This window comes from Microtus pennsylvanicus, chromosome 9, assembly GCF_037038515.1.
Source record: "Microtus pennsylvanicus isolate mMicPen1 chromosome 9, mMicPen1.hap1, whole genome shotgun sequence".
NCBI lineage: Eukaryota > Metazoa > Chordata > Mammalia > Rodentia > Cricetidae > Microtus > Microtus pennsylvanicus.
This window is the reverse complement of record NC_134587.1, coordinates 35551345-35579308: the sequence shown is the minus strand read 5'-3', so window position 1 is coordinate 35579308 and position 27964 is coordinate 35551345. Positions and strand designations below refer to the sequence as shown.

General features: G+C 36.6%; 1 protein-coding gene across 1 annotated transcript in view; it reads right to left on the bottom strand.

The window, feature by feature from the left end:
* Lrp1b (LDL receptor related protein 1B) overlaps positions 1–27964 on the bottom strand; it is a 1720116-nt gene that overhangs the window by 1061970 nt on the left and 630182 nt on the right. The window contains exon 3 of the mRNA XM_075985306.1: positions 27823–27960. Coding sequence (XP_075841421.1) covers positions 27823–27960 — 138 coding nt within the window. The remainder of the gene's footprint in view (positions 1–27822; positions 27961–27964) is intronic.

Sequence of the window (27964 nt, the reverse complement as noted above, 5' to 3'; positions counted from 1 at the left end):
CTAAAAAGCAAGTCACATAACATAAAGTAATTTGTATTTTAAAATGTAGTCAAATGTCAAATTTTCCTAATATACACACATTGTTTATACTCTATGAAAGTTCTTTAATGAGAGCAAATGAGAGGTAGTTAACATGGATCACTTTATGAAAGCCAGATAACAAGAATAGAGTTGCTGTTCTTGACATCACTCTCACTGTCCAACAGTTGACATTAGTCTAGAAAATTTCAATAATGCAAAATAAAATAGGGGGTGCTTTTCTAAATAACAACATATTTAAAAAAGAATGTAATCAATCTGTCAGGGCATCCATGCCTATCAAATATTTCAGTTGTTTTCTATGACATTTAACTCATAAAATTCATGGTAGTGTAAACAAAAATGGTAAGGTCAAATGGTCTTAAAGTTATAAGCAGTGAGCAACTACCCAACCTTTGCAGGCACGCATGAGTCTAACAAAGGGTGACTCTTTGAAAAAAGATATTGTAGAAATGTCATATCATTGTTACTCTTTCTGAAAAATACTGAATATGACTTTCTCTTCCACATGTTAATTTATTTTTACAAAAGCAAATGGATACCTATTGTATGGCTCCTTATGCTATGACTTCAAATATATGAATGTAAAAGTCCATATTCAACAAATACAGCAACTGTATAATAAAAGTTCAATGAGATTCATTGGGATCCAGCCCCAAGACCCTCTACAGGATTCATAATGGACTCTACATAAAAAAGGAACTTTTTTTCTCAGGGTAACTGAGGGTAAATGAATGAACTGTATGGTTTTCTGAACCGACTTCCTAATTGTTCTGCCTCTATTCTAATTCTTGTCCTACTTCTAAATCCCCCTAGCTTCTTCTCTCTCTGCCGTAAAATCTCTTCTTACAGGAAACTTGAAGTGATAAAAAAATTAAAAGAGTAAAAACACATTCCTATAGTATGTGATAAGTAACTGAGCCATTTACCACAGTAATACAAGGGTTTCAAGGTTTCAGAAGTAAAACTGTAATCAGATTGGGAGATATTAAGAATAAAGGGGGAGAAATAAAAAAACATAGAGAGAGAGTCAGGGAGTGTGATATTTTTACAACTCCTTTCATACTTTGTTGGCAGAGGTTTGCTATTTGTTCTGGCCACCAGACCTGACATAATAATTCCAAGCCACCAGACCCAAAATAATCACACAAAACTGTATTAATTAAATCACTTCTTGACATGATAATTTATGCATATTTCTATCTAGCTCTTACATCTTAAACTAACCCCTTTCTATTATTTTATATTTTACCACAAGGATTGCGGCCTACTGGTAAGGTTTCAACAAGCAGCTCGCATCTTTCTCCTCTGGCAGCTACATGGCTTCTCTCTGGCTCTGTCTTCCTTCTCCCAGCTGATGTGGGATTCCCCTCTGTATGCTGTGAATTTCATTGGTTAATAAAGAATGGCTTTGGACCTATAGCAGTGCAGAATTTAGCTAGATGGGGAAAACTAAACTGAATGATGGAAGAAAGGAGGCATAGTCAGAGAGAAGCCATGTAGCCCCGCTAGACACAGACACTGGAACTTTACCCAGTAAGTCACAGCTTTGTGGTGATACACAGATTAATGGAGATGGTTAAATTAATATATAAGTGTTAGCCAATAAAAAGATAGAACTAATGGGCCAAGCAGTGTTTTAAATAATATAGTTGCTATGTGATTATTTCTTGTCTGAACTGCCGAGAGGCTGGGAAACAGACAAGTGGCCTCTTCCAACATCCAGCATTCAGTTTAGTTTTCCCCAGCTAGCTCTCTTCTGCCCTTTCATAGGCCCAAGCAACTTCTTTACTAAGCAATGCTATTGACAGCATACAGAGAAGAATCACAAATCAATATTTCCATTCACTGCTTTCATTGTTATCAGTTCTTCCCTACATGTAATAAGCTCTGGCATTCAATGGGTCAAAATGGATGAGGAGCACTGATTTGAGAGTCATTTCCTCCTTGTAAGCAAGAGAATGTAATAACATGTAGAATTGTGCCTGTAAATGAATTCATGCATATAAAATGCTTAGTAAGAAGTAATATTGATTCATATCTGCTCATTGACACCACTGCTTATGAGCAAGAATTCTATTTAGAAGTAATACATACATACATGCATATATATGCAAAATATAAAAAGATTAAATACTAATGATTTCCAAGCAATACTACTAATACAAATTAATAGACTAGCAATGTTAATTTATACATTTAAGAAAATATATCCACAAGTAAATATTCCTCTCAGGGGAACTAATTTAATATATTATGAGATTGTGTGCATTGATTAAGTCGATTTTTTAAGGAAGAGTTTTCAGATAAGATAGGTTTTCCTCATCATATACAGCATATTTATTAAGTTAAAGGCCCAGTACTCAGTAATGACAGTAATTCACCATGGGAATGTGCTTCAATACTATTGCTGTGGGTTTTCCAGTACCGTTCCTGTTCCATAATAGGAAAACTGAGCTCCTTGTTCCAGCCTGCAAAGTTCAGCCTTTAGATATTTCCTTAAGTGAACATCAGTTGCTGTCAAGTTTCTCAGTTTAGCTTCAGATGTTTTTAAGCTGTCAGTATTTCAGCTACGAGGAATATTGCTACTCTTGGGAATACATAAAGGCTGATCAATTCTCCTTGACAGGAGTTCCATCCCGTCTTTACAGGCACCCTTGTCCGAGAGAACGGAGGTTACAGAAATCCTTATGTGTCACCCATTTAAATAAAGTACTCAATAATGTCAGCCAGAAATTTGAAATCTGTCTTTCTTTAAAATTGTCTGTACAGATTTGCATTTAAAATGAAACTGAAAATGGCTAGTCACAAATGATCAGTGCACTGTATGCTGCAGAAATACAACCACCAAGCATTTTTTATGAATATAAATCTAAACTGTCTCTTATTTTAGAAGAGAAAAATGTCCGTGTTCTATACAAATGCCTGCCTGGTCACAACCCTTTTAAAAGACTGACCCATTTAAGCCAGTACAGAATGTACCTGATGCCTACCTATTTGAATAATTACCTTAAAGAGACCATTAAGAAAAAGGAAGGAACAAAGATGAATTTACCTGTCCTTACCAATTTCCATATCTCCCTAAAAGCTTATCTCCAAGCTTTATTAATCCTCTTTAACAAATGGGAAGCCAGATGCCCATGTTACAGTTCCTGCTGTAGCCTGTTCCACTGCTAGTACTCTTTAGAGCTCAGTTGGAAACGTCCTGGCCAAGAGAGCTTGGCTTTGTTAAGGAACAGCAGATCCTACTTATGGCTTTAATTTATAGTGTGATTGATGTTTGGTCATGTCTGTGCTGGTAAGAAATCACTGAAACGGCAGAAAGGCAACAGACGTGAGAGCAATGGGCTTCCAAATAATCTAAGAGCATCCCAAATCCAAGATTGATAATGCACCCATATCTCTAGCACTGACAGGGGTTATGGCTGCAAACTATATTGAAAAACAAATTATTATTATTATTATTATTGACAATGGTCCTCTGGATATTCTATAAAGGCAATGGGACAGATCAGTAATCACTGTTTGGAAACTCCTTTTGTACATGAAGTTAAGTATGTTATCTGTCATTAGAACTCTGTTTTCCCAGTACACCAGAAGCTGTTTTAGCCACATTATCACTAATTAGCATACTACTTAATCAAGGTAGCATAATTGTCTCGTACTGAATAAAAAAATAATCAAGGCTAAAAGCTGTGTTTCTAGATTGTAACATCCAGTGAGCTGCCCAGGTTCAGAAGGTCAATGGTGGGGACTGGAAAAAATAGGCTCTCTGTAAGGGACCTAGTGAGCACTGCATAGCCTTACCTCATAACTCTCATTTCCTGCTGCCTAGCTGAGCGTGACTTTCTGAAGTAGTTTATCCCTTGCTTAACCAATTATTTTTAACTTTAAAGGTTTTCCAGCAGATGACAAAGATTTTCCTGCCTTAAATTCTCTGTATTTGATTTCTGAGAGGCATTTGTCTGTTTAGACACCTGTAATATGCAAATCATGTCATACAGTTTCGAACACAACATTGTAAACTCCTTAACGTCACCATATACTTTTCTAAGATGTTATTTTTGATATTTTTAAAATTATATGTATATGTGCATGCACATGCTTGGGTCTAAGTTTCTGAATACACAAGTCCAATTTTCAGGAAGGGCAGAAGAGAGTGTTGGATTCTCTGTAACTAGATTGACAGGAAGTTTGAGACACCAAATGTGGGTGTAGCAAACCAAACTCGGGTCCTTTAATTGAACAGTATATGGTCTTAACAGTTGTGCCATCTTTCTCCAGCCGTAAAATATTTTGTGTATGTTTTTTCCTTAAATGAGGCTCTATAGCTTGAACTTACATGTTATAACATGTTACTTCTGCATCTCATATGTTCAATACAGTCACAGACATTATAGAAATTTGATAAATAGTTCTTCAATGAATGAATAAATGCAATGTTATAGCAAGATAGAAATAAGCAATGTGAAAAATCATAATTTAGTTCAGTCATGCATCATTAGGTGCCTTGATAGGGCTTTCTAGAGTTAAGATCTATTTTGATGATGGATATAATAAATACCTCACTGTAAAGCATTATAAGTACTGGAAACAGATATCTCAAACCCAAATGCCCACTGAGCAATTAAGCATGGTCTGAGAATTGTGTTTTAACACAAACAAAGTTGATATTAAAACAAAGACATGAAGATGAAAAAGTGGCATATATTATATATATATATTATATATATATATATTGTATATATATATTATATATATATAGTATCTCTGTGTGTGTGTGTGTGTGAGAGAGAGAGAGAGAGAGAGAGAGAGAGAGAGAGAGAGAGAGAGCGAGAGAGAGAGGAGTTTGTGATTTGCCCAGTAGGAATAAACATGGAAAGAATAAATAAATTTCACAACCAAATTACAAAGTAATTAGGACAGGATCAAAAATAATGACAAAGTTATTTTCTTAGACTTATTCAATTTTTATGGACAAAATTTAACCAGAAGTAGATGAGATGGGCAAAACAAGTATAATCTGAAGCTAGAGGAGAGGGAAAACAGAATTTGACCTGTTTACTAAAGATAAGGGAAAAGAAACAGTGCGGTTATGGCTTCAGATGCTTTGATATGGTCACCATGTGGGTGTTGACACAACTGAACAAGATCAAGAGAATATCTTATGAGTTGAAAATATGATGAGTCCACATTTGAACATGAACTTGATAAGCCCATGAGCCATCTGTGTGGAGTGTGTGGGAATGAAGCTCTAGGCAAGACAGTGACTTGGGCAGGGGATGGTCGTGGGCAAGTAGGTGGTAACTATTTGCCTAGGGGACTCAGGTTGCAGGTAATATATGAAAAGGAAATCAAAAGAGGCCCAGAGAAACTCAAATATTTGAGAGTTGCTAGGGTGATAGGCGAAAAATTTTGTGATGCAGAATTTCCAGGCATCTATAAGCCTCGAGGAAATACAGAAGACAGTCCAGCCTAGAGAGCGACAGATAAGCAATCAAAATTCTCTGGTTTGGATGAAGGATGAAAGCGAAAAGAATTCAGCATGAATATCCTTATCTTGCAAGGAACTTGCCCAGCAAAGAACAAGAGTCAGTTTCTGGAGAGCAAAGGTTTGCTTAAGATATGAGGGATGTCTTTAGACCAGGTCGCATAGCACTAGCTTTGATAGAAATGAATGAAGATAAATAAATGCAGAAAATTGCCCTAGCCAGTGTAAGCTTTGAAGTATTTCGATTTATCTTCTTAATCATATATCTAAATTTTCCATTTACAGTGGGAAATTGCTTAAGATTGTGCGTGTCAGCAAAATGTAGAAGTCATGGAGCATTAGAATCCAGGGAATGCTGAAAAGCCAATATTTTTCCAACTCATATGTATTTTGGCTAGGAGTTTCATATATTTCCATTCTAAAATAAGGAGGAGAATTCATTGATAATACAAAAAAATTACCAGTAGTACTAATGCAGGTCCTTTAGCAAAAATATCAGAATTTTTGATAGACTTTGGCATTCCAGAACCAAAAAAGAAAGTACAGAGGAAAGAAAGATATTATGAGTGCATTTTTGATCACAAAATATAGTTATTTAAGATAAAATAAACACCAAGTATAATGGCACATGCCCCTAACCACAAATTTTGAAGGCAGAGGTAGGAGGATTACCTCAATCTTGGGAGCATTCTGTACCACATAAGTGATTTTCAGGACAAATAGGTTTACATATCGATAGCCTGTCTCAAAGAAATAAAATAAATCAATAAATAAACAAAATGGAAAGAAAATTATTACTTCGGCATTGATATTTTTTAGGACTCACACATACCAGTTGAGATATTTATACCTATTTATCTTCAAATAGAAGAAAGTCATTTGGAGACTGGCAAATTTCCAATAAAATACCATTGTTTAAGACCCTACGATGTCAGGCCAGCAACATCCTAATATAGAAGTTTAGAGCCTGATTAAGAAAGATCCCCTAAAATATGTTCCATAATGATGGACGAGTTCATATGAATAACACATATTTAGCTGAAAAAAAAGTGTCAAGCTTCTCATATTTGGCCAGTAGCAATATATATTCATTAAGTTATACAACTATCTTTAAGTTGGTAACCCAGGCTATGGGAAAAGAATTAAATAAGTACATTGACTATAAACAGCACATTTGTAATGCATTGTTAATAGCAATAAATAAATACGTAAGTAATCTTTTAAGTGGCATCATGGTCTAGTCCAATCAAAGCAGAAACTTCATGAAGGCCATTTATGCCAGATGTCACTTATTTGGTAGATCTTGTTTTGATTCCCTTCACAACAGAAGCTAGAGATGTCAAGGCTGAATTGCTGGGAACAACCCTGAGACTGACTGCAACTATTTGAGGGTCTGAAGAGGCCACAAGGGCAATGCAACACAATACCTTCACTGTCAATCCACTTGAATGTCGTGAAAGTAGAATAAATAAAGGACAAAGGATAAGAACAAAACTGCACACACACACACACACACACACATAGGAAGGGTAATGTGCCATTTTAGTGATCTTAGTTCTTGAACAAAACACAAAAATATACTGATCCAGGTGCTCAGGAACATAAGCCTATTCTTTTAACTAAAACTTTGAATAGTATTTTATAGTTTTTTTCTGTGAATAATTTGAAGTCAATTATCATTCTATTTGGATGTTTATCATATTTTTCTTAAAAATTTCCGATTTAATTATGAACGAAGATAATCAGTTTTCCACTATTATACCCACACATTAGACTATTTGATTCTTCCTGAAACTATCATGCTCAAGGAATCTAACTTTTGATCTCCGATCTTTATGGGAAAGGCAGAAACAACTCTACTGCATTTGAGAAGCACACAGAACCAGAATGCCACTATGGCAAGAGGAAGTAACGCTTTGGGGGTTGGGATACACTAATATGAGATATGGCCATATGAATAGATGTCTAGAATATACAGGGTTTCAAATGCCACCAGAGGACTTTAGTTTGAACGCAATAGAGAGGCTTGGAAATGCTGCAAACAAAGTATTGCTGATATTACAATAACTTGGGAAGTATTAAAAGATAACCTTGGTAATTTACAGAGATAAAATGTAGGATAATAATGCTGAGGCAAAGAAGGCTGTCTGTATGGTTACTGCACTAATCTATGCACAACGTAATCTTGGGTTTAGCCTAGGCAACCGCAGAAATAGGAAAATGTCTTAGAGTGTGCAATCTCTACGTGTACTTAAAAACATAGAACTAATTTTTTAATAAATTTAATATGGCAAGTTAAAAAGAATTAAGTATTTTTTTCTGATCTTTTTAGTGTGAGACGATGAGAAAAGTACCATCACACAAGAAAAAAAAGAAAAAGAGAAAAAGGCTTCTGAGCTGAAGAAAAGAGCTAGCATGTCAAAAGTTGGTGAAATTTCTCAGATATGCAAGAGACAATTGCAGGCAGACAGACACACTTGTCTAGAATTAAATTTTAGTCTTGATGAAAATATGATCGAGTATCATTGGCACAGGAGGGTGATGTTTGAGACCAGACTGAACAGCATAGTGGAAGTATAAAGGAAGAGATAGCAAGGGCAGCAAAGACAAAGAACAGGAGAAAATTAGAGGTGAGGACAGATAAAATCAGAACAGAGGATAGAATAGGAAAGAAGAGGAGAGGAGAAGAGAACGAAGGGGAGGGGAAAGGAGGGGAGGGGAGAAGAGGACAGGACAGGATAGAAAAGGGGCAATGAAGAGGAGGAGATAAAAAGTAAAGAGAGGAGAGGAGAGGAGAGGAGAGGAGAGGAGAGGAGAGGAGAGGAGAGGAGAGGAGAGGAGAGGAGAGGAGAGGAGAGGAGAGGAGAGGAGAGGAGAGGAGAGGAGAGGAGAGGAAGAAAGCAGGGATCAGAAAACAAGAAGAAAAGCAAGAGAATGTGGACATTTACTAAAAATTAAAGGTGATAGACTTAAACAAAGGATGACTATCAGAATCTATTAAGGACATATTTAAGAGTAAAGCTTTAAAACTGAACTTGTCGACTAGGTAAAGCAGAATGCCCTCCTCACTGCCTGCGAGCATTAGTAAATACATTGAGTGCACGAGACAAAACAACAGAGGCCTGGAGAAAGTGGTCTTCTCAGCTGTCATCCCTCTGACTCTTGTTCTTTCTAACTGAGACCATAGCTTAGCACAGTTGATTTCATGGTTCCTGGGAATTTTGAGTTATAAAAATTTATTTTGATAATTTTTCTGCTTTGGAACTCCTTAGATTTTCACCTTGATCTGTACTGGTAAATTTACTGGAACTCTGTCTTTAAGATGGCAATTCATGCCGGGCGGTGGTGGCGCACGCCTTTAATCCCAGCACTCAGGAGGCAGAAGCAGGTGGATCTCTGTGAGTTCGAGACCAGCCTGGTCTACAAGAACTAGTTCCAGGACAGGAACCAAAAGCTACAGAGAAACCCTGTCTCGAAAAATCAAAAAAAAAAAATGGCAATTCATAAAATTATTTTCTTATCCTATAAACATACATGTTATAATTGCTCTCTTTTTATCCCCCTCTCTCTCTCTCCTTATTCCTGCCCCCTCCTTCTATATGTGTCCTTGTGTAGCCATGGATGTCCATGTTAGTGTGTGCTCGTGTGTGTGTGTGTGTGTGTGTGTGTGTGTGTATCTGTGTGTCTGTGTCTGTGTTCATGTCCGTGTATGTGTGTGTGTATGTGTGGTTCTGTTCTTTACGCAGGTATGCTAGGGGATAAAGATATTATAGCTAAAAGATTACACATGAATGGCACAAAATGAGAGAAATATTTAATTGGATCAGAAAGCATGTTATCCCCTAATGTCCCAGATAAGACTAATAGTTCATTTATAGTAACAGGTCAGAATTCACATTGATAGAAATGTCAAGTGTATGCAGATAGATATCAGTAGTATAAACTCACAGATAGTGGGGTCAGTATATTTTATTCTGATTCTTACAGTTTCTCTGACACAAGAGACTCTTACTAATTGAAAGTCCAGTAAGGTAAGATTGGCAGTTAAATTTCATTGGCAAGTTGGGTGATTTGAGATCACTTAGGAGACACACCTCTTTATGTGCTTATGAGGGAGTTTTAAGAGTGTTTCAATAGAGGAGGGAATGATCCCTTCTGAAAATGGTTGGCACCATGTTATGGGCTCACATCTTGAGCTGAATGAAAATAGGATAAATGGAGGAGAGCTGAATGCCAGTATTTGTCCCTCATTTCCTCACTGTGAGCATATTGTGACCAGCTGACTCATACTCTTTAAGGCATGCCTTTCTCCCCCAACATGATGCACTCTATCATCCAACTATGGACCACAATAAACTCTTCTGCTCTTACATTATTTAGTGACAGAAAAAGAAATTCACGTAAAACATCAGTAAGTATGAGTTGAAGTAAGGCGAAACGATGGCTATGAATGATAGCAATATTCATCACTGTGACTCTCCTCTTTTTGTCTACAGCTACTGCTACAGTGTGAGAGTAGAATGTTTCCCATAGGCACATATATTTGACCTTTCACCTCTAGCTGATGGACTTATTTTGAGAGACTGTAGAACCTTTGGAGCATGTGCTTAAGGGGCAGGAATTGTTCATTAGGAGGTGACTTTGAGGATTTTACCAATTGTAGTTTCTACCACACATTCCCTGCTACCTGCTTTGCTACCAGGAGACACTCCAGCCACCATGCTTTTATCATTCCTGACACAATAGAGTGAGGTCCTCTGATGTCATAAGTCTTAATAGAAAATTCATCCCTTAAATCGTTCTTAACATTTTTGTCAAGGCAATTGTACAGCTGGGCAGAAAACAGAATAGGTGGAGAGTTAGTTTGGAGTAACTTTGGATTTCTAAAGTGCATAGGAAGTAAGAGAGGTGCTGAGAACTGAATGACTACGAAATACAGGAAGTCAATAAGAGCCCATAAATCAAAAAGGCGGGGTGGGGGAGTAGCCAGCTGAAGCTCTCAATGGTTTGCAATCTTGTGGAAAGTTAAAAGCATCGGTAGGTAAGACATTTGTATGTATTGTTATGATAATAGCCAATTTACTATGATCCTGAAGAAGATAATTAGTGTGATTAGCTGAGGTTTTGTAGAGAAACCTAAAGACTGAGGTATTAGAAACATTATCTGAAAGCACATTGAAGTTAATATGTAATAATAGAGAAGTAGTACTGAAGAGACAAAACTATAGTCATTGAGTAATAAGAGAGGATGACTTGAACGACAGTCAATGACAATAACAGTGAAGAACAATGTATCAAGTAGCATAATGGCGTGAGCTACGAAGCTCATAAAGTCTTCATGGGGGAAATCAGAGTTCTTCAATTACCCAATAAAAGGAAATTATCCCAGCTTCAAGATACATCATTATAAAACTGCTAGAGAAAAAAATCTAATACTTTCAGTCATGTGCAAAGGAGTCAGGTGGTGAGTCGCCTTTTCTGCAGAAGCTGATTGGTGAGATGTTTGGGAGATCACATGGCATATGTCTGAGTTTCATAAATAATAGACTATGTGCTCCAGAGAGAGGGAAGGAAGACCAAGGAAAGATGACAGCCGTTGGAATGTGAAGGCTTTAAACGACATTTAGAATCCTATGCTAATGACTAGAACTGGGGATAAATTACATTCCAAGGTGTGTTCTGTTTGATTGAAAGTGACAGACATTAGAAGTAGATAGCTTTGCAATTCTAATACACTTAGCCTCCAGTGAGTGGTAGGGAAGGTGTGGAGGTGTTTTCACTACTCTGCAAAAGCAGCTTCAATTCCACTGGTCTTTCGCCACAATGGTTATTTGAGCTCACAAATCTTTGACATTTCATTACTATATTGAAGGATTTATGGCCAATTGCAATTGAAAGAGATATGACAATTGCAAACTTGCAAAGCTCACAGTGGATCAATTGATTATTTAGTGCTACAATTAAAAAACATCCTAACATGACTGTGAAGTATGAGTGCAGTCAGCGAAGAAGGACTTTAGGAAGCCAGAGACTGATAACGACGGGAGTGACGAAAGGCCGATGAGATATACACTCACGTCACAGGCACATCAGTACATACATCCTGTCACACACGTGAAGACTGGCACATTGACACGTGCATGTTGGCACACAGATGTGAAGTTGACACATTGACGTGTACAGGCTAGCACACACGGATGAAGACCGAAACACTAATACATGCAGACTAGCATATACCTGCAAAACCTGTCAAAGAGGAAGACACATGCCTGCTTTTGGCTCTTGTTTTAATCTCATGGGTGTATTTATAAAAATGTGGTCTAGAGCAGCATTTTGAATGGAATGGTTAGATAACAGATTACATCATTGTTTATCCTGTGTCCAATGTCAGCCACCATCAACTCATTCACAGCCCCTTGGATATCCAGTCTTACCCATTTTTTGGTCCATTATGGCTATTCCTACTAGTACAGTGTTATCTTAAACGTAATTGGTCCTTACAGACTTTTGCTCCTTTCAATGATTTATCTTCTACCTTTGTCACTATTCCTCTAAGAAGATCAAACTAGATATTCCATTCTATTTTTCTCTAAGTACAGGTATCCACTTTGGTCCATGCTGCCTGCTAAGGAGTTGCATTCACATGCTAGCATGGTAACCACCTTAAGGGTAGAGAAACCCTGACAGTCCCAGACCTCAGTGTCATAACTGGGCCATCGTGACAGAGCATGAATATTGCAATGCAAAGAAAGCAAGAGTCTGAAAGAAAAAACATCCACACCCATTTAGAAGACATGATTTATTTTTCCATTTATGATTTAATTTCCCTTAAAAACTGTCTTTATCATTTAACGACTAATATAAAATAGGAGAGTTTGGAGTAAATAATTGGGTTGTCATGATACAAAATAGTTAACATAAATCGAATCAGTGTTAAAAATTACTTCTGTCAACCTTTTCTTTCTTTCCTTAGTTCAGATTATGTGAATGAGCAGTCCTGAAAAGACAGCTGTGCCTGCAGAGTGACTGAGTGGTTAGAGGGCAGGACTGTAGAGAGGTTGAAACGATCTCGGTCAAGAGGCTAATCACCTCATCTTGGGCTAGTTCTAGCTCTCTGATGCAGCCATTATTTGTCCATCTTAATGTCATGTAGGAACTAGCATCTTGTTGCTAATAGATGCCTATTACTATCTATTCTCTAAATTATCTATTAGATATATTAGATTCTATTATAGTAGTAAGTCACTAGATTCCACTAAACCTGAAGACATAGATAGCATTTTAGGCATACAGAAAATCTCCCCATCTTGTTGTACCTGTCTCTCTCATGGACCTACCTATCTATTTTAAATTTCCCTTGACTTACGACTTTCTATGTTCTGTAAAACTATAAGAGTTGATGAAACTGTTTCAGTGTTGTAGCATGGAATTTGGGGTAACCTAAGTCTGTGTTTCTGGACCATGGTCACTCAAAATTAAATCTTTTATGTCCTTTAAAATAAGAGCTGTGGGTTTTGCATTGATACACACAAAGCACAGAAGTTCACATTTTGCCCGTTTTTCAACCATTTGATTGTTAACTACACTCCAACATTAGTCCTTGGACTCATTTGTCAAGCTTCAAATCTATTTTATAAAGTTTACATGAATTGTGTGACTCAACTTCTTCTCTTGAATGTACAATGTGCTATCATTAATTTTTCAGGACATCCATCCTTCCGTATTGCAGCTATTTCTTATCTCTTTTATCAATTGTAATTTGATAAATAACACCTAGTATGCTCTATAATACTAAATCAGATGTTCACAGAGGGAGTTTTAAAACAATTCTAACTTAACAGCCGTATCTAAAGCCAAACATTTACTTGAGTTTTAAACTCATCACATCAGTTATTGTATTGTATTTGCTCTCATTTAAAATAAGTTCTTCTCCTGTTTGATAAGAACAGACAAAGACACTCTATTTCTCCAATAATTTTCTCAATTGCATGAGCCTATCAAAACAGAAAAATGGAGTTTAGATTTCTGTGTCATGGCTTTCTTATTTTTTTAGTAGTTTCCAGTTGTCCCTAACTAAAGCCTAACTAACAAAAGTACCACTTGCACAGCTGAAAACAACATATAATATAAAAAGTTGTGCTTGACTATGAATCAAAGTATTAGTAGTTGTTGTGTCTATGATATAAGAATGTCTTATAGTTTAAGGACTTGGAAAACCTGACTTGATTTCCATTTATGGTTATAGAGATTGAAATTGAGGTAAAAAACTATTTTTATAGAGTGCATAATAACAAACGTGCTTTTCTGACCTCACAAACGCATTAGATAGGCTATAAACATATTTTGCACTAGAAAACTATCAGAAGTCTTTGTCTGGATTAGTGTTGGGGTGCTGTACACACCTGGTAAAATGCAAAAGAATATCAGAGAGCTTAGGGTCCTAAGTCATCTACTAACTGATAATTGCCTCTTCAAAAGAATGATTACACATTCCAACTATATTTGAAAAGGAAATAATTGTTGCAATCTAGAGCATTGTCGAGATTTGTGTTTGCTTGGGGATTTGTTTCTCACTGAGACTTGCCTAGGCCCCAAATCATAATAATAAATGAAAATAGGGAAAGTCACAGATGAAAAGAAGAAAATATGTTGTTTACTAAATAAATTCAATACTTTAGCAATCAAATAGTGACAGCTTAGATTTCAGAGAGAATAGTTAACTATGAAATAAACAAATGTAGACAGTCTCTGACGTTCCCTCTCTCCAAGTAATTATTTTCTTTGTGTTAGGATGGCAATGATACAGCAGCGGTTTCAGATCACATCTGGGTTCCCATTATGTTCTTGAGGATTTTTGTTTTTGGTCTGATTTTGGTGTACTGTAAAATCTTGCCATGTGGGATGTCCTTTTGTATATGTGTTACTTTTATTGCTTAATGAATAAAGCTGGTTCGGTCTCTGGCAGGGAAGAATAAAGTCAGGTGGGAAATCTAAAGGGAGATAAAGAGAGTAGGTGGAGTCAAAGAGATGCCATGTATCTGCCTATGGAGACAGACCCTGGATCTTTACCAGTAAGCCACAGCCTGGTGCTGATACGTAGATTAACAGAAATAAGTTAATTGAAGATGTAAGAACTAGCTAGAAAAATGTCAAGTTATTGACCAAACAATATTGCAATTAATATAGTTTCTGTGTGATTATTTGGGTCTGGACAGCATGCAAATGAATGTTCAGTCTTCTTTTACAATCTTGAGAATCATACAAACAAAAAAACGGTAATTCATGTTTGACAGATAGTGCTGACTGCCTTTGGTGAACATTGTCCCCCAATTTCAGGCTATAAAGTATACTAAAAGGCCTATGTCCTGACTGGTTGGGCTGTCTGTGTATTCCTTAAAGCAAACAGCTATATGAAATCAAACATTCTTCTCATCCATTGAAATTTCCCATGTCATACCTTCTCATTTAAAATATAAGCAAGACACACTTGAAGTTGAATATACCTAGACAATTCCTGAAGAGAAGTTAAGTATGAGTGAGGTGTTTACATCCAGGAAATGGACACCATGCAGAGTTCCCCTGCATTTTTCCAATTCTTCATTCTTTTTCACCCTTTGCCATCATAGACTTAAAGCTACTTGTGTGGGTATTAAGTGCTTCTTTCTGTCCTGTCTGACAGTATGTTTTCAGGGTAATGTTTTGTTATGAGCTGGTCCATTTGCTATGGAGCTCTTGTCACTCTCAGAATTGTGGGTGTTTGTAGATAGACATATACATAGAGCAAACAAAGTGATTAGAAGTAATTAGATGGGAACTGAAATTCAAAGAAAACTGAAGAATCTTTCAAAGACAAGCAAATTAGGATTAAGGGCATGTATCAATGGTCGGGTAGATTAGATTTTCAACACTACCAAAGCCATCAGCCAAAAATAAAAAGCAATTAAATTGATTGTACAATATGTTTCATGAAAAATTCATTTACGGGAAAAGCAATGTGAAATAGGAAATTTAACATTGGGAGGAAAAGAAAAACAGTAAGATATGTCTTGGCATATTTAAAACTTGTTCATCTGAATCGCTTTTTATAAATCTAGAACCACCTGCTCAAAGGCAACATTAAACACAGTGGGATGGACCCTCTCACAAGCATCATTAACTAAGAAAATGCCCAAAGAAATGTCCATAGGAAAGTCTGATGGAAGAAACTCCTCAGTTGAGGTCTCCTCCTCCTTGCTGACTCTAACGTGTGTCCAGTTGACAAAATAGTTTTTGTCAGCCCACAAACCTGCTCTTACCAAAGAAGATTTTGTCTACTTTGACATCCCACAATTTAGGCTTTCATGCAAGCAATGCGTCTGAATTAAAATTCTGATCAAGGAAACAAAGGTAAGTATTTTTCTACTAGGTTATGAAAACATTTCAAAGGGAGACAGTTTAATGGTAGTGCTATTTTAGTATGACCCCATCATCCTAGAATATGTATCTGATGTTTTCAGCTGCAATGACCTTGGTTTACCACAAGGCTTCCTTGAAGATGGAAAAATATAGTGAATGGGTGGTAGGATAGAAAGCAGGAGTAGTCTGGAGCATACTTCCTGTCAAGTAGTAACTTCCTCTGGACTCTTGTAAGCTATGGGAAATAAACTCAGCTTTGTTATTAGATTATTAATTCTACTCTTTAAGTCAAATACCATTTCTAACTGATGTGACCTAAGTAAACAATTATAAATTTAGGAGTAAAGAACACAAAATGTTACAGAATTCAGGCTTTGACAGCGAATTACCCAGAATACTAGTTAATAAGCCATGTCTAAATTATCGGGGAGGCATAGTTCACAACTTCAGAGGTATGGAAAGTTTCAGGCTATGTGGAGACGTGTGCAAAACATGATTAAGCAGCAGAAGCAGAGTGCGGTGAATTTACAATTCTTGCACAAAGTACAAATTGCTTCACACTGGCCACATTTCTAAAGATGGCCATGAAAAGTTGCCTCTCTGGAGACACTCCAAAGAGGTAGAGATGGCAAGTTATAAAGGTGATCTTGAATTGAGTCAGCCTATAGGATGATGGGTGAACTGGAACACCCCTGAAAGTCCCTCCTGGCCCTATTAACTTAATATTCCAATCACTGAATGGAAGGTATTGCTGGGCTGGTATTTTAGTTTTAGTCATTAAGACGCTTTGCTTCATTTTCACATAGTACAGATAGAACAGATAAATAAGAAAAACATTGAAGGCACAAGCACATGCTGAATCTATTCACGTTCATGTCAGACTTCATTTAAGCTGGTTAAAATGACTTTACAGCAATCTGACTGAGGGTCAGTCCAGGTAGTGCTTCTGCTCTGAGAATATTGGAGAATGGGAGCCACTTATTGAACTGCATAGATTTTTCCTTGACAATCTCTAGCTTTATTCCTGTTGTACCTTAAGTGGGAACATGCCACATTGCAGCCAATGGAACTGCAAACTGCTCTTTGGGGCTTGTCTTCCTTGTAGTTTGCACTCAGCTAGTGCAGGGACCAAAACTACCAAGACATGATGACATGCCTCACAATTCCTTGTGTCAGAAAAATACCAGTCACCTGATTTCATAGTTTTCTTAATCATAAGTGTAATTGTGGAAACCATATCAATTCTCCACAAAACCCAAACCTAGGTTTTTTGATTTCATCAAAATATTACTTATAATGAATCTTACTGTTTTTTAAATCCAAATATATATATCTACATTCAAGAAGGTTGGGAAGGCATGATAATGCTTCTTCAGCTTCACAGCAAATAAAAAAAATAATAATAACAATGAAACAATTGACACTTTGAATCCAGAAGTCACCAGACTCACAAAGTTTCGTTATTTTTTCTTTCTTACCATCAGTTAATACAATGAAGTATTCAGTTGTGATCATGTCCAATGAAGATATTATAATAAATTGTCTGAATCTCTGCAGCTTAAAAGTCAGAACTATATCTGAGGAAGTCAACTTCATATAACACTTTGAGTGTGTGGTACGTCACTATTCTTGGTTCATAGAGTATGCTGAGTATCCATTTTCGTGTACCGGAAGGGAATAAAAAAACTTGATCCATTTTTACAAGGTTACTAACCTCATTACTGTTTACACACCCTTAGACATGTCACAAAACCTTTTTATTACACAACCAAAAAAAATAACTAAATCAGAAAGTTTATTTCAGAAGTGAGGCCATGGTTATGAAAAACTTATGTATGGTTCTTAAGCTTTTAAGACTGGTTTGTGGAAGGAAGGTGGAAGAGTTTGGAAATTTGCAAAAGAAAAACCATAGACACCATTAGTGAACTGAATTGGCCTCTCTGATGGGAACGTGGAAAAGTAGAATGTTTAGAGGGGCATTGACAATGAAGGTCTAAGTCTTGAGGTTTCCAAGGGGAAAAGGATTCTCCCAAGAACTAGGTTAGAGGCCATTAATATAGTATTTTATTCAAGATTTTGGTTTCACTTACCCAAAACATGAGGACCTGAGTGCAGTTGAGTTTTCTGAAATATAATTACCTAATTTACTTGGTAGGGGACATTTTAAAAGAATTTGAAAGAAAAGAGTGTGGACTGAAAAAGCAAGTGCCTAGGAAGAATTGTCTCTGAGTCAGCCTACATCTGAGATGGAAGTAGAACTTGACAAAGATCGTCTATATTTTACTCTTCTCTAGCTGTGAAATATGAGAGAAGCATGGGGTCTTGCTCTACAAATTCACAGAATAGGTCAGGCAATGTGTTCCATGGTCAGAGTGCTTGCAGAGAGGCCCTTAAAGTGAAGCTCAGATGGCAGCAGAGATCCCAGGTTATTGGAAATAACCAAAACCATAGGATGTCTACTGAGGCTTTGTGTACTGAATGTGACAAAACTGGAAGACTGGGGCTTCTAAATTTCTTAGGAGACCACAGAATTGAATTACCAGTTCCATTTGTCAAACATGGAGATGCTGGAGCTGGTGTTTGCTCTGCCACTTTTTAGTCTTGTTTTGGTTTTATCATTATTTTCTACACCCCTATTTTAACCTTTGGAATTGAAATGTTTACTATGTCCCATTTTATGTTAGAAATAGGTCACTTGGGGATGATTTTATACATACTTTGAGTTAATGTGGTGATGTTTTGTTTGTGTTATAACAAATAACGCTTGCCTGAGGATCAGAGTATGGAGCAAGTAAATATTTAACCATAAAGGCCAGACAGTGGTAGCATATACCTTTAATCCCAGTACTTGGGAGGCAGAGGCAGAAGGATCTCTGTGAGTTCAAGGACATCCTGGGCTACAGTAGATTGATCCAGTCTCAAAGAGAAACAGTCCAGCAGTGTGACTCATACCTTAATCCCAGTACTTGGGAGTCACCTTTCTTTAATTCCAACATTAAAGGAGTGGAGATAGGAAGGTTTATGGCTGGGAGGAGAGAGAAGTATATAAGGCTGGAAAAGACATGAGCTTAAGAAGGCACTCAGTCTGAGGACTTGTGGAGACAGGATACCCCTCAAGACCACTGGGGTTTAAACCACCCAAAGGCCCACAGGTCAAATTCAGTTCAGTTGTTTCCTGTCATTGCGGAGGATGCAATTAAAGAACCTAATGCCTATTGTAAAAAATAATACTGCTCTGGATGATAGAATAGCTATAAAATAAAGGACAAAAATTTCAGGAGGAACCATAAATAAAAATTAATAAAGATTAGATTTGTAACTTGCCCAACAGGTTATTTGTTATTTCTTCCAGATCATTCTCTGAACACTAAATTCCCAAGTTTGTGGAATCACTGCTTTTTCTCCAAGGACAGAACAGTGAATTAGATGATGACATTGGATTCATGCTTGTTATACAATTGCTCAGTTTGCTGTTCACTCAGCACATTGCTTTCTTTCCCTTCAATTAATAAAACTGACAGGGAATATAGAGTTAGTTTAAAATTGTCTTTCAGTTGATTTTCTTCCCTTCACCTTGTGGGTTGGAGACAGGGTCTGGAGGAATGCTGAAGCATGAAGATTTTATGTACTTTCCACTAGAGACAACTAGCAAAGGAAAACTCAAGGTCATAGTTTAATCCCTGCTCTTAAGTGGCATTCTGTGTGAGTCCTGAGGACACTGTTCAATCTCAGCATCCTGCTTGAATTCCTTGTTCTTTAGAATATCATGCTGTGTGTGTCAGAAATGCAATAATGGATCATAGGAGATTTGGCCTCACAGTTTGTAGTTGAGTGACAGTCTTTCAATTCATACTTTTGAATAATATTCAAATAGTCAATATTTTCCAAAGTTGAACAAGAAGGCAAAATTTAAGCATAACAATGTTGTATTTTAGTAGCTTACCAAAGCAGGGACTCTAGTGGCTATAAATAGTAAATATATCTTTCAAATGATCAACTTTCATTTGGAAAAGAATTTCCTCAATAGGACAACCCAGGGCTCCCTCCTTGACCTTCACTTAGGTGTTCTCCATCTAAGTGACACATTAAACAAAAATACACAAGGTGGAGGCTAAGAAAAATCAGAACAGAGGACCATTCAGCTTCTTGTCTTGCGGCTATTAAATATACTTAGTTTCTTTCTAAGAATCATCAACCTGACTTGGTACAAAGATGCAAACATTCCAGCCTCCATCTGCTCAGTATTTAAACACAATGGGATGGCACCCTTATAATTCCATTGTGCACACATTCTAGTATCACTTTTTACTCTCCTGCCCTTTTCTGTTTTATGCAATGGCAATGCATTTTAAATGGGCTATGCTGCGTGCATCCTTATTCAAATGTAATTGCTCTTTGTCTGCTAATACTTCATTTCAGTTTCAAGGTCATAGGTCTTCATTTTTATCCCTTCATCCTTCATTCTTTCCAAAGAACTCAGAGCTCTCCAGAGCATCCAGTGCTCAGTCATACATTCATTTGCAACAAACAGAGCCCTGGTTTTGAATGCTCATATTTTCTTCATTGGCATATACAATTCTTGGAGTGGCATGCAAATCAGTCATCAGCTCTGTTGGGAAATCTCTTTGCATTCCTGAAAACAAAATTAGATATTCCTCATTGTATTCCTTCTCAGCCATTTTTACCTCGCCCCACTATACCATATAAGCTCCGTGAAGGTAGAATATTCCATATTGCAAGCTTAGATAGAAGTCTGAAACATTGTCAGTGCTTTGTAAAAAAATTAACTCGTGTTAATGAGGGAGATAGAGGGAATCTTTCACTTTATTACTGGCACATTTTAAAACTTCATTTGATCCATATAAAAATTATTCAATGTTACGTCTTTTTTTATTATATGAGGAAGGATGCATGATAGAAGTATAAGGATAAATAATTACTCCAAAAGCCTATGAATATTCATATGAATTAACCCTTTTAAAAACAGTGAATAGTTAATATTTCTCTTCTTTTATGGAAAGCTTATCATGGGTGAAGAAATTTTCTTACATCTGATTTAATTTGTTTTCCTCCTATGTCTCTTTTTCTCTAATTTTCCTTATAAGGATTAAATGTGGAGCTTCAGAAATACCGGGCAAGGGTTACATCAAACCACTGGTGTATAAAGATCTTGTTTGGGCTGAGGTTGTGACTCCCTTGGTACAGCATTTAGCTTAATCCCCAAAATTATAGAAAGGAGCCATGGAAGACCATAACTAGGATCCCAGCAAAGGAGGCTCTCAGGCCGGAGGATCTGGAATTTTAAGGTAGTAAGTTGAAAACAAAGCATTAAACAAAGAAACAAATAATTAAATAAACATATAGATAAGGAAATAATCTTCTTATCTTAAAATGTTTTAGTTAATTTATTTTATGAATCAAATTTTACAAAATTATAAAAATTAATTATAATAATTTATTTGATGGTTATAAATGCTTTTCTTGCAAGTGTGCGGCAAGTATGTTTGTGTACCCCACATATGTCTGATTCCCTGGATCTTGAATTATTAATGGTATGAACCACCATTTAGGTTCTGGAATTGAATTCTGGTCATCTGCTCTTACATAACAGAACCATCTCTATGGCTCTGTCTTTTATTTTAGATCAGGTAAAAACAATTTCTACATTGATACCTATTTTTTTTCAAATGATTAATTTTTATTTAAAAATTAGTCTTCAAGGTTGATATGCTTGGAGAGAGATTAGGGATTTATTATGAATCAATATTAATACAAGATGTAAATTTATAAAAAGGAATTCCTCTTGTTTAGTTATCCTTTGAATTATGAGTTGCAACATAAGGTAATTAGCCACTATTTTTCAGCACTGAGCTAATTGACTAGCCAATTGTCTCAAAAGGTCAACATATTCAAAGAGATTGGTGTGATTTGAATGTCAGGCAAGCAATATGTTTCAAAAATAAAATATGCTTTCTACAAAGCCTAAAGATCTAAGGTGATTCATAGGCTCAAGATGGTAGGAAAATGGAGACAAATTGATTCCTGGACCTTGTGCTATGTTGCCTTACATAGACCAATAGCTTTGGAACCACACCTGATAAATACATTTTTAGAAGTCACATATAGATATTACCAATGAGAATTCCTGGACTGATTGATTCATTGCAACTGCAGTTACAATGTGGAGTTATGTGTAGATGTTGGGTTGCAGCAGGCCCCGAGGATAACTACCTTATGTTGGTCTAGCTTAGTCCCATGAATAGCTATCTCTCCCTTGCCCTCCTCTTTGTTAGCCCTAACATGATGGCAGATGAAAACATTTTGGAAGCTGGTAACTTATCAGAGCACAATCTTCTGCATGCCCAAATTCTAAAAATGTCAACAGTAGGCATCTGAAGTTTTTAGGAGACCTTACCCCACGCTGCTCCTAATGCCCTGTTTTCACAAATGTATTTTAAAAGTGTCTTTATTTATGCCTTCTTGGTTTTGTTACTTTAAAAATTTCCTCAAACTGCTTTCACATTGGAACATAGAATTTGAGAGCATATAAATCTATATTCCAGGGCCTTGATCACTCAAATTTAGCTCTGGAATAAACTGCCTCTTATTCCATTTAAGGTGAGAGATGCATTTTCCACATCAAGAACATGAAAGCATATTTTAAATTAAACAGTATTTTTAGAACTGTGACTCTAAAATAAGTGTACATACTTCTATACATAAATGAATATGCATATGTTTCTATGTATATCCATGCACAAAGTGGCTATATACTAGCACATTTTTCAATAGTAAACAATTCTAATTTCATGTATCTATTATTTTCCAGTATAAACAATATTACCTTCTTTTGAAGGCTACATATTGTGGACATGTGTGAAATATTACAAAACTTCATTAATATGCAAATCTTATGGAACAACTGACATTTATATAAATGATAATTTATTGGAAAAAGAATTATTCTTTCTAGTGCATATGCACATTTGTTTGTATGTGCATAAACATGTTTGTACATGGACTAGTATGTTGAATATCTTCTTCAACCATTCTCCACTTTGTGGTTTTGTTTTGGGGTCTTCTATTAAACTTCATAATCATTCATTAAGTTAGACTGCTTCTCCAGGGAGCCCTATGAATCCTGCAGTTTCTTCCTCCCTGGTGCTAAGACTACATCTATATATCATTGTACCCTGAGATTTTACAGGGTGCTATGACTTGTGTGGCAAGGTCCTTGTGTGGTAGCTAGCATTGTTTGCTGAGCCATTTCCCAAGCCCTTATTGTTTTGTTTCTGGGACAAATGTTGTTCTGGAAATCAGCTAGGGTCAAATGTTAGAACATTTTTTCTAATTCAATTCTTAAAATTAATCTCTAAGAAGAAATTCTTAAACCTGAGACAGGGTTTAGGCAGTCTTATCACTTTCCCACAACCGAGCACAAAATACAGAAAACCTTTCTGAAACACAAGTGGTCTGATATCACAAGCCCAGACTGTGTTTCTTCACAATAGGCTTTTTGTCTATTTGTTTGTGTCTCTGGGTTTGATTGCTTTGTTGGTGGATTAATTAGAGGCTTTTGGAAACAGTATCTTCTCTGTAGGCCAGCCTGGGTCCGGAATACATCAGCAGTTCCACCTCTCCTGTTCTGTGATTATATGTCTATGCTATCATGACTAGCAATCTACAAGGTTTTGAATGTTTCATGTCACCTGAGCAGACAATAGTGATTTCCTACCCTCATTTCCCACAGGGGAAGCCACAGTGGCTATGAAATTGGTCTTCTCTAATATTTCCACATATATTATGTTCTATATTTTTTGTTTTGGATAGTTAAACTGATAGTTGAAGAAGATGGATTGGTAGAAGAGTGAACATAAAACCACCTCACATGTTTTCACTGGATCCTGAGTTTCTTCCTTTTCTCTCTCGTATCACCTTCCTTAGTGCCTTACCTCCCATCTTCTCTAGAAGGATTGAAATACACCATTACATTCCGAAGATAATGTTAGGATTACTATGAGTGCTAACTTAGCACTAGTCCTAGCCTTACAGTACCCATACCCCTTATTTTAAACCTACTCATAGCCCTATCTCTAATTCTAGCACTTATCCTAACCACAACCTCAGCCCTTACCCTAAGTCCAGCACCATAGTTAATTCTAACCTAAACTGGCCTGATCTGATTATAACATTTGTCCTAAAACCAAGCCAATCGAAAAAAGAATTACCGATGAAACAATAAATCAATATAAAACTTTTCCATCCTGGAATATGGGGTGGGAATATTTGGGCTTCAAGTTCATATTTTCAGATGAATTCTGTTTGAGGAAAATTGAAATACATAAGACACTTAAACAAGGAGGATAAAAGATTGCTAAATTTCCCATGATTAATCATTGCAGAAAATAAAAGCTACTGTTTACCTTGACCCATTTGGAAAGAGTTTCCTGGTTAAATCTCTCCAGAAGGTTTTTAAAAACTCTTTATCACAAGACTTAAGTTCTATGGATAACAAAACAAAAGATAAAAAGACAGCTATCCATTTTAAATGTTCAGTTTAGTCTCTGCAGTCAATGCATGAGAATTCTTGACAAAAGCCTGGAGATGAAGGAGCATGCATTACTAAGGATGAATCCTAGTTTTCTTAAGTAAGAACTGTGTGCAATTAAAAATTAATACTATTATTTCAAAGAAATAAATGTACATATAAGAGAATATTTTTATATATTTTTTGATAAATACACCAATTATGCATATAGTGGGCCCAAAGCTACCTAGAGACAGGATCACAAAAAAAAAAAACAGTAAAATTTGCAAAGGACTTGTGTGGCATTTCTGTGCATACACTCAGCAGGGGAGGTAATTATTTCTTGCAAGAAGGTTTCATTTCTTAACCATTACAACACCTCAGATGTCAGTCTCCTTAGGTTTCAAAGGCCCCTAAATACTTGATAAAATGAAACTGTATGGATGGCATAGTTGTGCTTCCTTAGGGACATGGAGATTGGCAGAATTGTTCAGTGATTTACAGAGTGCTGATACTGTTTTAACAGACTGGGACAGATCGTGACTGGGGAATGCCATCCCCACTTGCATCCACTTTCCTTGATTCCTTGCGCTGCTAATGTAAACTAACTTGATGGAGAATTGTAAAGAATCCTGCTTTCAAGTGCTCAGCCAAAATGTGGACATAATCAATTATCCTAGGAAGGTCAAATTCAATATTGTGATTTTATGTACGCTGTGGTCTGATCTCTGTCAGCTCCTTCTAGCGCTTTCTATGTTCGAAAGCAGATCTCAAACTTCAGTACATTTCTTTTATTGCGGCTACACTTTAGACAAGGAATATTGCTACTACTTTGAAATACTGTGTAGAAAGAGATGCAATTTTGAAAATACAATGTGGTTATTTTACCAGTGCTTATTGTTAAATATCTTACCAGCAAATTCCTGTATATAACTATGCCCTTATAAAAATCCATTTTTCCATCAATTGGAACAAAATTATGGAGATTAAAATATCTGTGTTACAGCAAATCATTAATAATAGATATTTTTTCATTATTTTGACTAGAAAGGAATTGATTTCACCAGGAAACATTCAGAAAACAATTCACTAAACACAAAAGCATTCCCAAGACCAGAACATGATGTTCAAATCTTTAAGCTTTACTTATTATTAATTTTCATAAAGACTACAAATACCCCCACCAAATGTACTTTGAATCATTTATTAGAAGAAAGAGCCAAATTCATTTCTTAGTCATGGCTTAGGCTTTGTGTGTAATTATTTAAATTAGAGTACATGCTCTGAATGCAACAGACATTTTTTAAAAAGAAACAGCAATGTTAGGAGACGTAATTCAGAAAGAAGGGCTCAACACAGCAATGAAGAGTGTACTTAGGTACTTCTTTTCTTACTTTGTGATTATATCAGAATGGTCCCTAGATACTGCATAAGGGTGGTGCTTGGAAATAATTCATAACCATATTTATCATTAATAATTAGTAAGGAAGAAACCCTCTGAATGTAGGCAGAGACCTGAATTATACAGAGTCATTGTGCTGACAAAATATCCATATGGCCTCTTTAAGGCACACCACATACATGACAAAAATCTAATGTTCTCTCATATGTTCTGTCCATGCCTTGGTGTACAATCAGTTACACACAGTTCTGAATTTATCCTCTAAATGAAAAATGTTTTGGTCACTCAGTCTAGAATGGCATATCTTTTTGCCTTGATCCTACTATTCTATATAATACATTACAGAGAAGCAATTGGGAGGACCATTCTCTGACATAAATGCAAATGCAAATTTGCCTGTATTGCTTGTATTTAAGTACACCCATCTAAGTCTACCTAGGCAGTCTCTAAGTGTGAACATTCTCTCGATAGTTGTAGATGTAGATAGCTAAGCTGCTCCTAGAAAAATCAGAAATTTACTGTTTGGTGAGTTTTCCTATATCACTGCCTCTCCAATATTTTGATATTTCTCTTTATGTGTGAGTTTACGTATACACATGTTTGGATCCATATCATCCAATTGCCTGGAGCTGGAGTTACAGGCAACTATGAGTTCCTTAATATGTTTGCCGGAAACCCGAACTCATCCTCTCTATGAGTGGCAAGCACTCTTCATCAGTCATACATGTATTCAACCATGTCTCCCCAGCATTCTAAAACCTCCTCTAGCCCATGTATCTCACTAACCCTAAGATGAGGAAGATATTCTTGTTTACACCCTACTTCAGTGACCTATTGTGGAGATGTTTGATCCTTTCCCTCCTTTCCAGGGCCCATCTTGAGAAAGCAGACTTTTCCCAATGCAATCAGTGTAATCTGTTTACAAAGCTTTACTCATGTTAATGTTCATGTATGTTTCTTTCCTTTCTACCCCTCCCAAGGGGTTCCAGTACTACCCTTCACCTGATACTGAAGGAGTGGACATAGAGAAACAGAAGAAATAGTGGCTGCTCACAGCTGTCGTCAACCTTAGTGTGTGTCTTCCTACCAGATGGTGGGTAACTGGGAGGCAAGGGGACTGGTTCTAAAACACATGTATGTAAAGTAAGATATTTAAAACAAGTCCCCATAGGTGCAGGCATACACAGCCTGCCCTTGCAATAATCTGTACTTTTATCAGCTGCGGTGAGGTCAATTATGAAGAGGGATAGATGTGGGAGGCTTCTTCTTTTACCCAGGGCTGGCCTCATACACTGTAACTTCACAGGCTCTTTTGCTTCTTAATCTCATGTTTCCGTCCCTGTAAGCCACTCCTAGCTTTTAGAATGCCCCAAATCTACTTATATTTTAATATCTCTTTATTTTGATTTTTCTCTCATATCTATGTAGAAATTACAGGCTGGTATTTAAAAACACGTTAAAATTGCAATGATATTAATAGCATAGTAGGGCAGAACTGGTATTAAAGAAAATATTTCCCATGAATACATGGATTTGAATATTAAATTGTAGGAGCATTCCTGTTATTTTGTTCAAGAGAAGATTAAATAAACAGGCTTGTGGTGTGTAAATCTATTATGATAATGACTCCTCGTTCTTTTTTACTGAATCCAGAAATTTTATCTGAAATAGGTTTGGTTTTTTAAAAAAAAAAAAAAAATCCAAGCTTCAAAGTCTGGGTGTGTGTTTGCTAACATGGTTTTCAAGAAACTGTGATAATTATACCATTGAACTTTATATTGAGAGACTGGCAATAAAACCTATTCTCTCTCTCTCTCTCTCTCTCTCTCTCTCTCTCTCTCTCTCTCTCTCATCTCCCCACCACACCCCTACCTACAGTTGAAAGGAAAGGAGGGTTGGACTTCTCTTTGAATTTTTATGACTATACAAGTTTGACTATCTCGGCCGCATTGTTTCCAGCAGACTCACCCTGACAATGCGCTCCTTCATCAGAGCCATTTGGGCAGTCTACCATCCCATTGCACAGCCGAGACAAATGGACACACGAGCCAGCTCCACGACAAGCAACGTGATTCAAGGGGCACTTGATCTCCACCTCCTCGGGACCTAT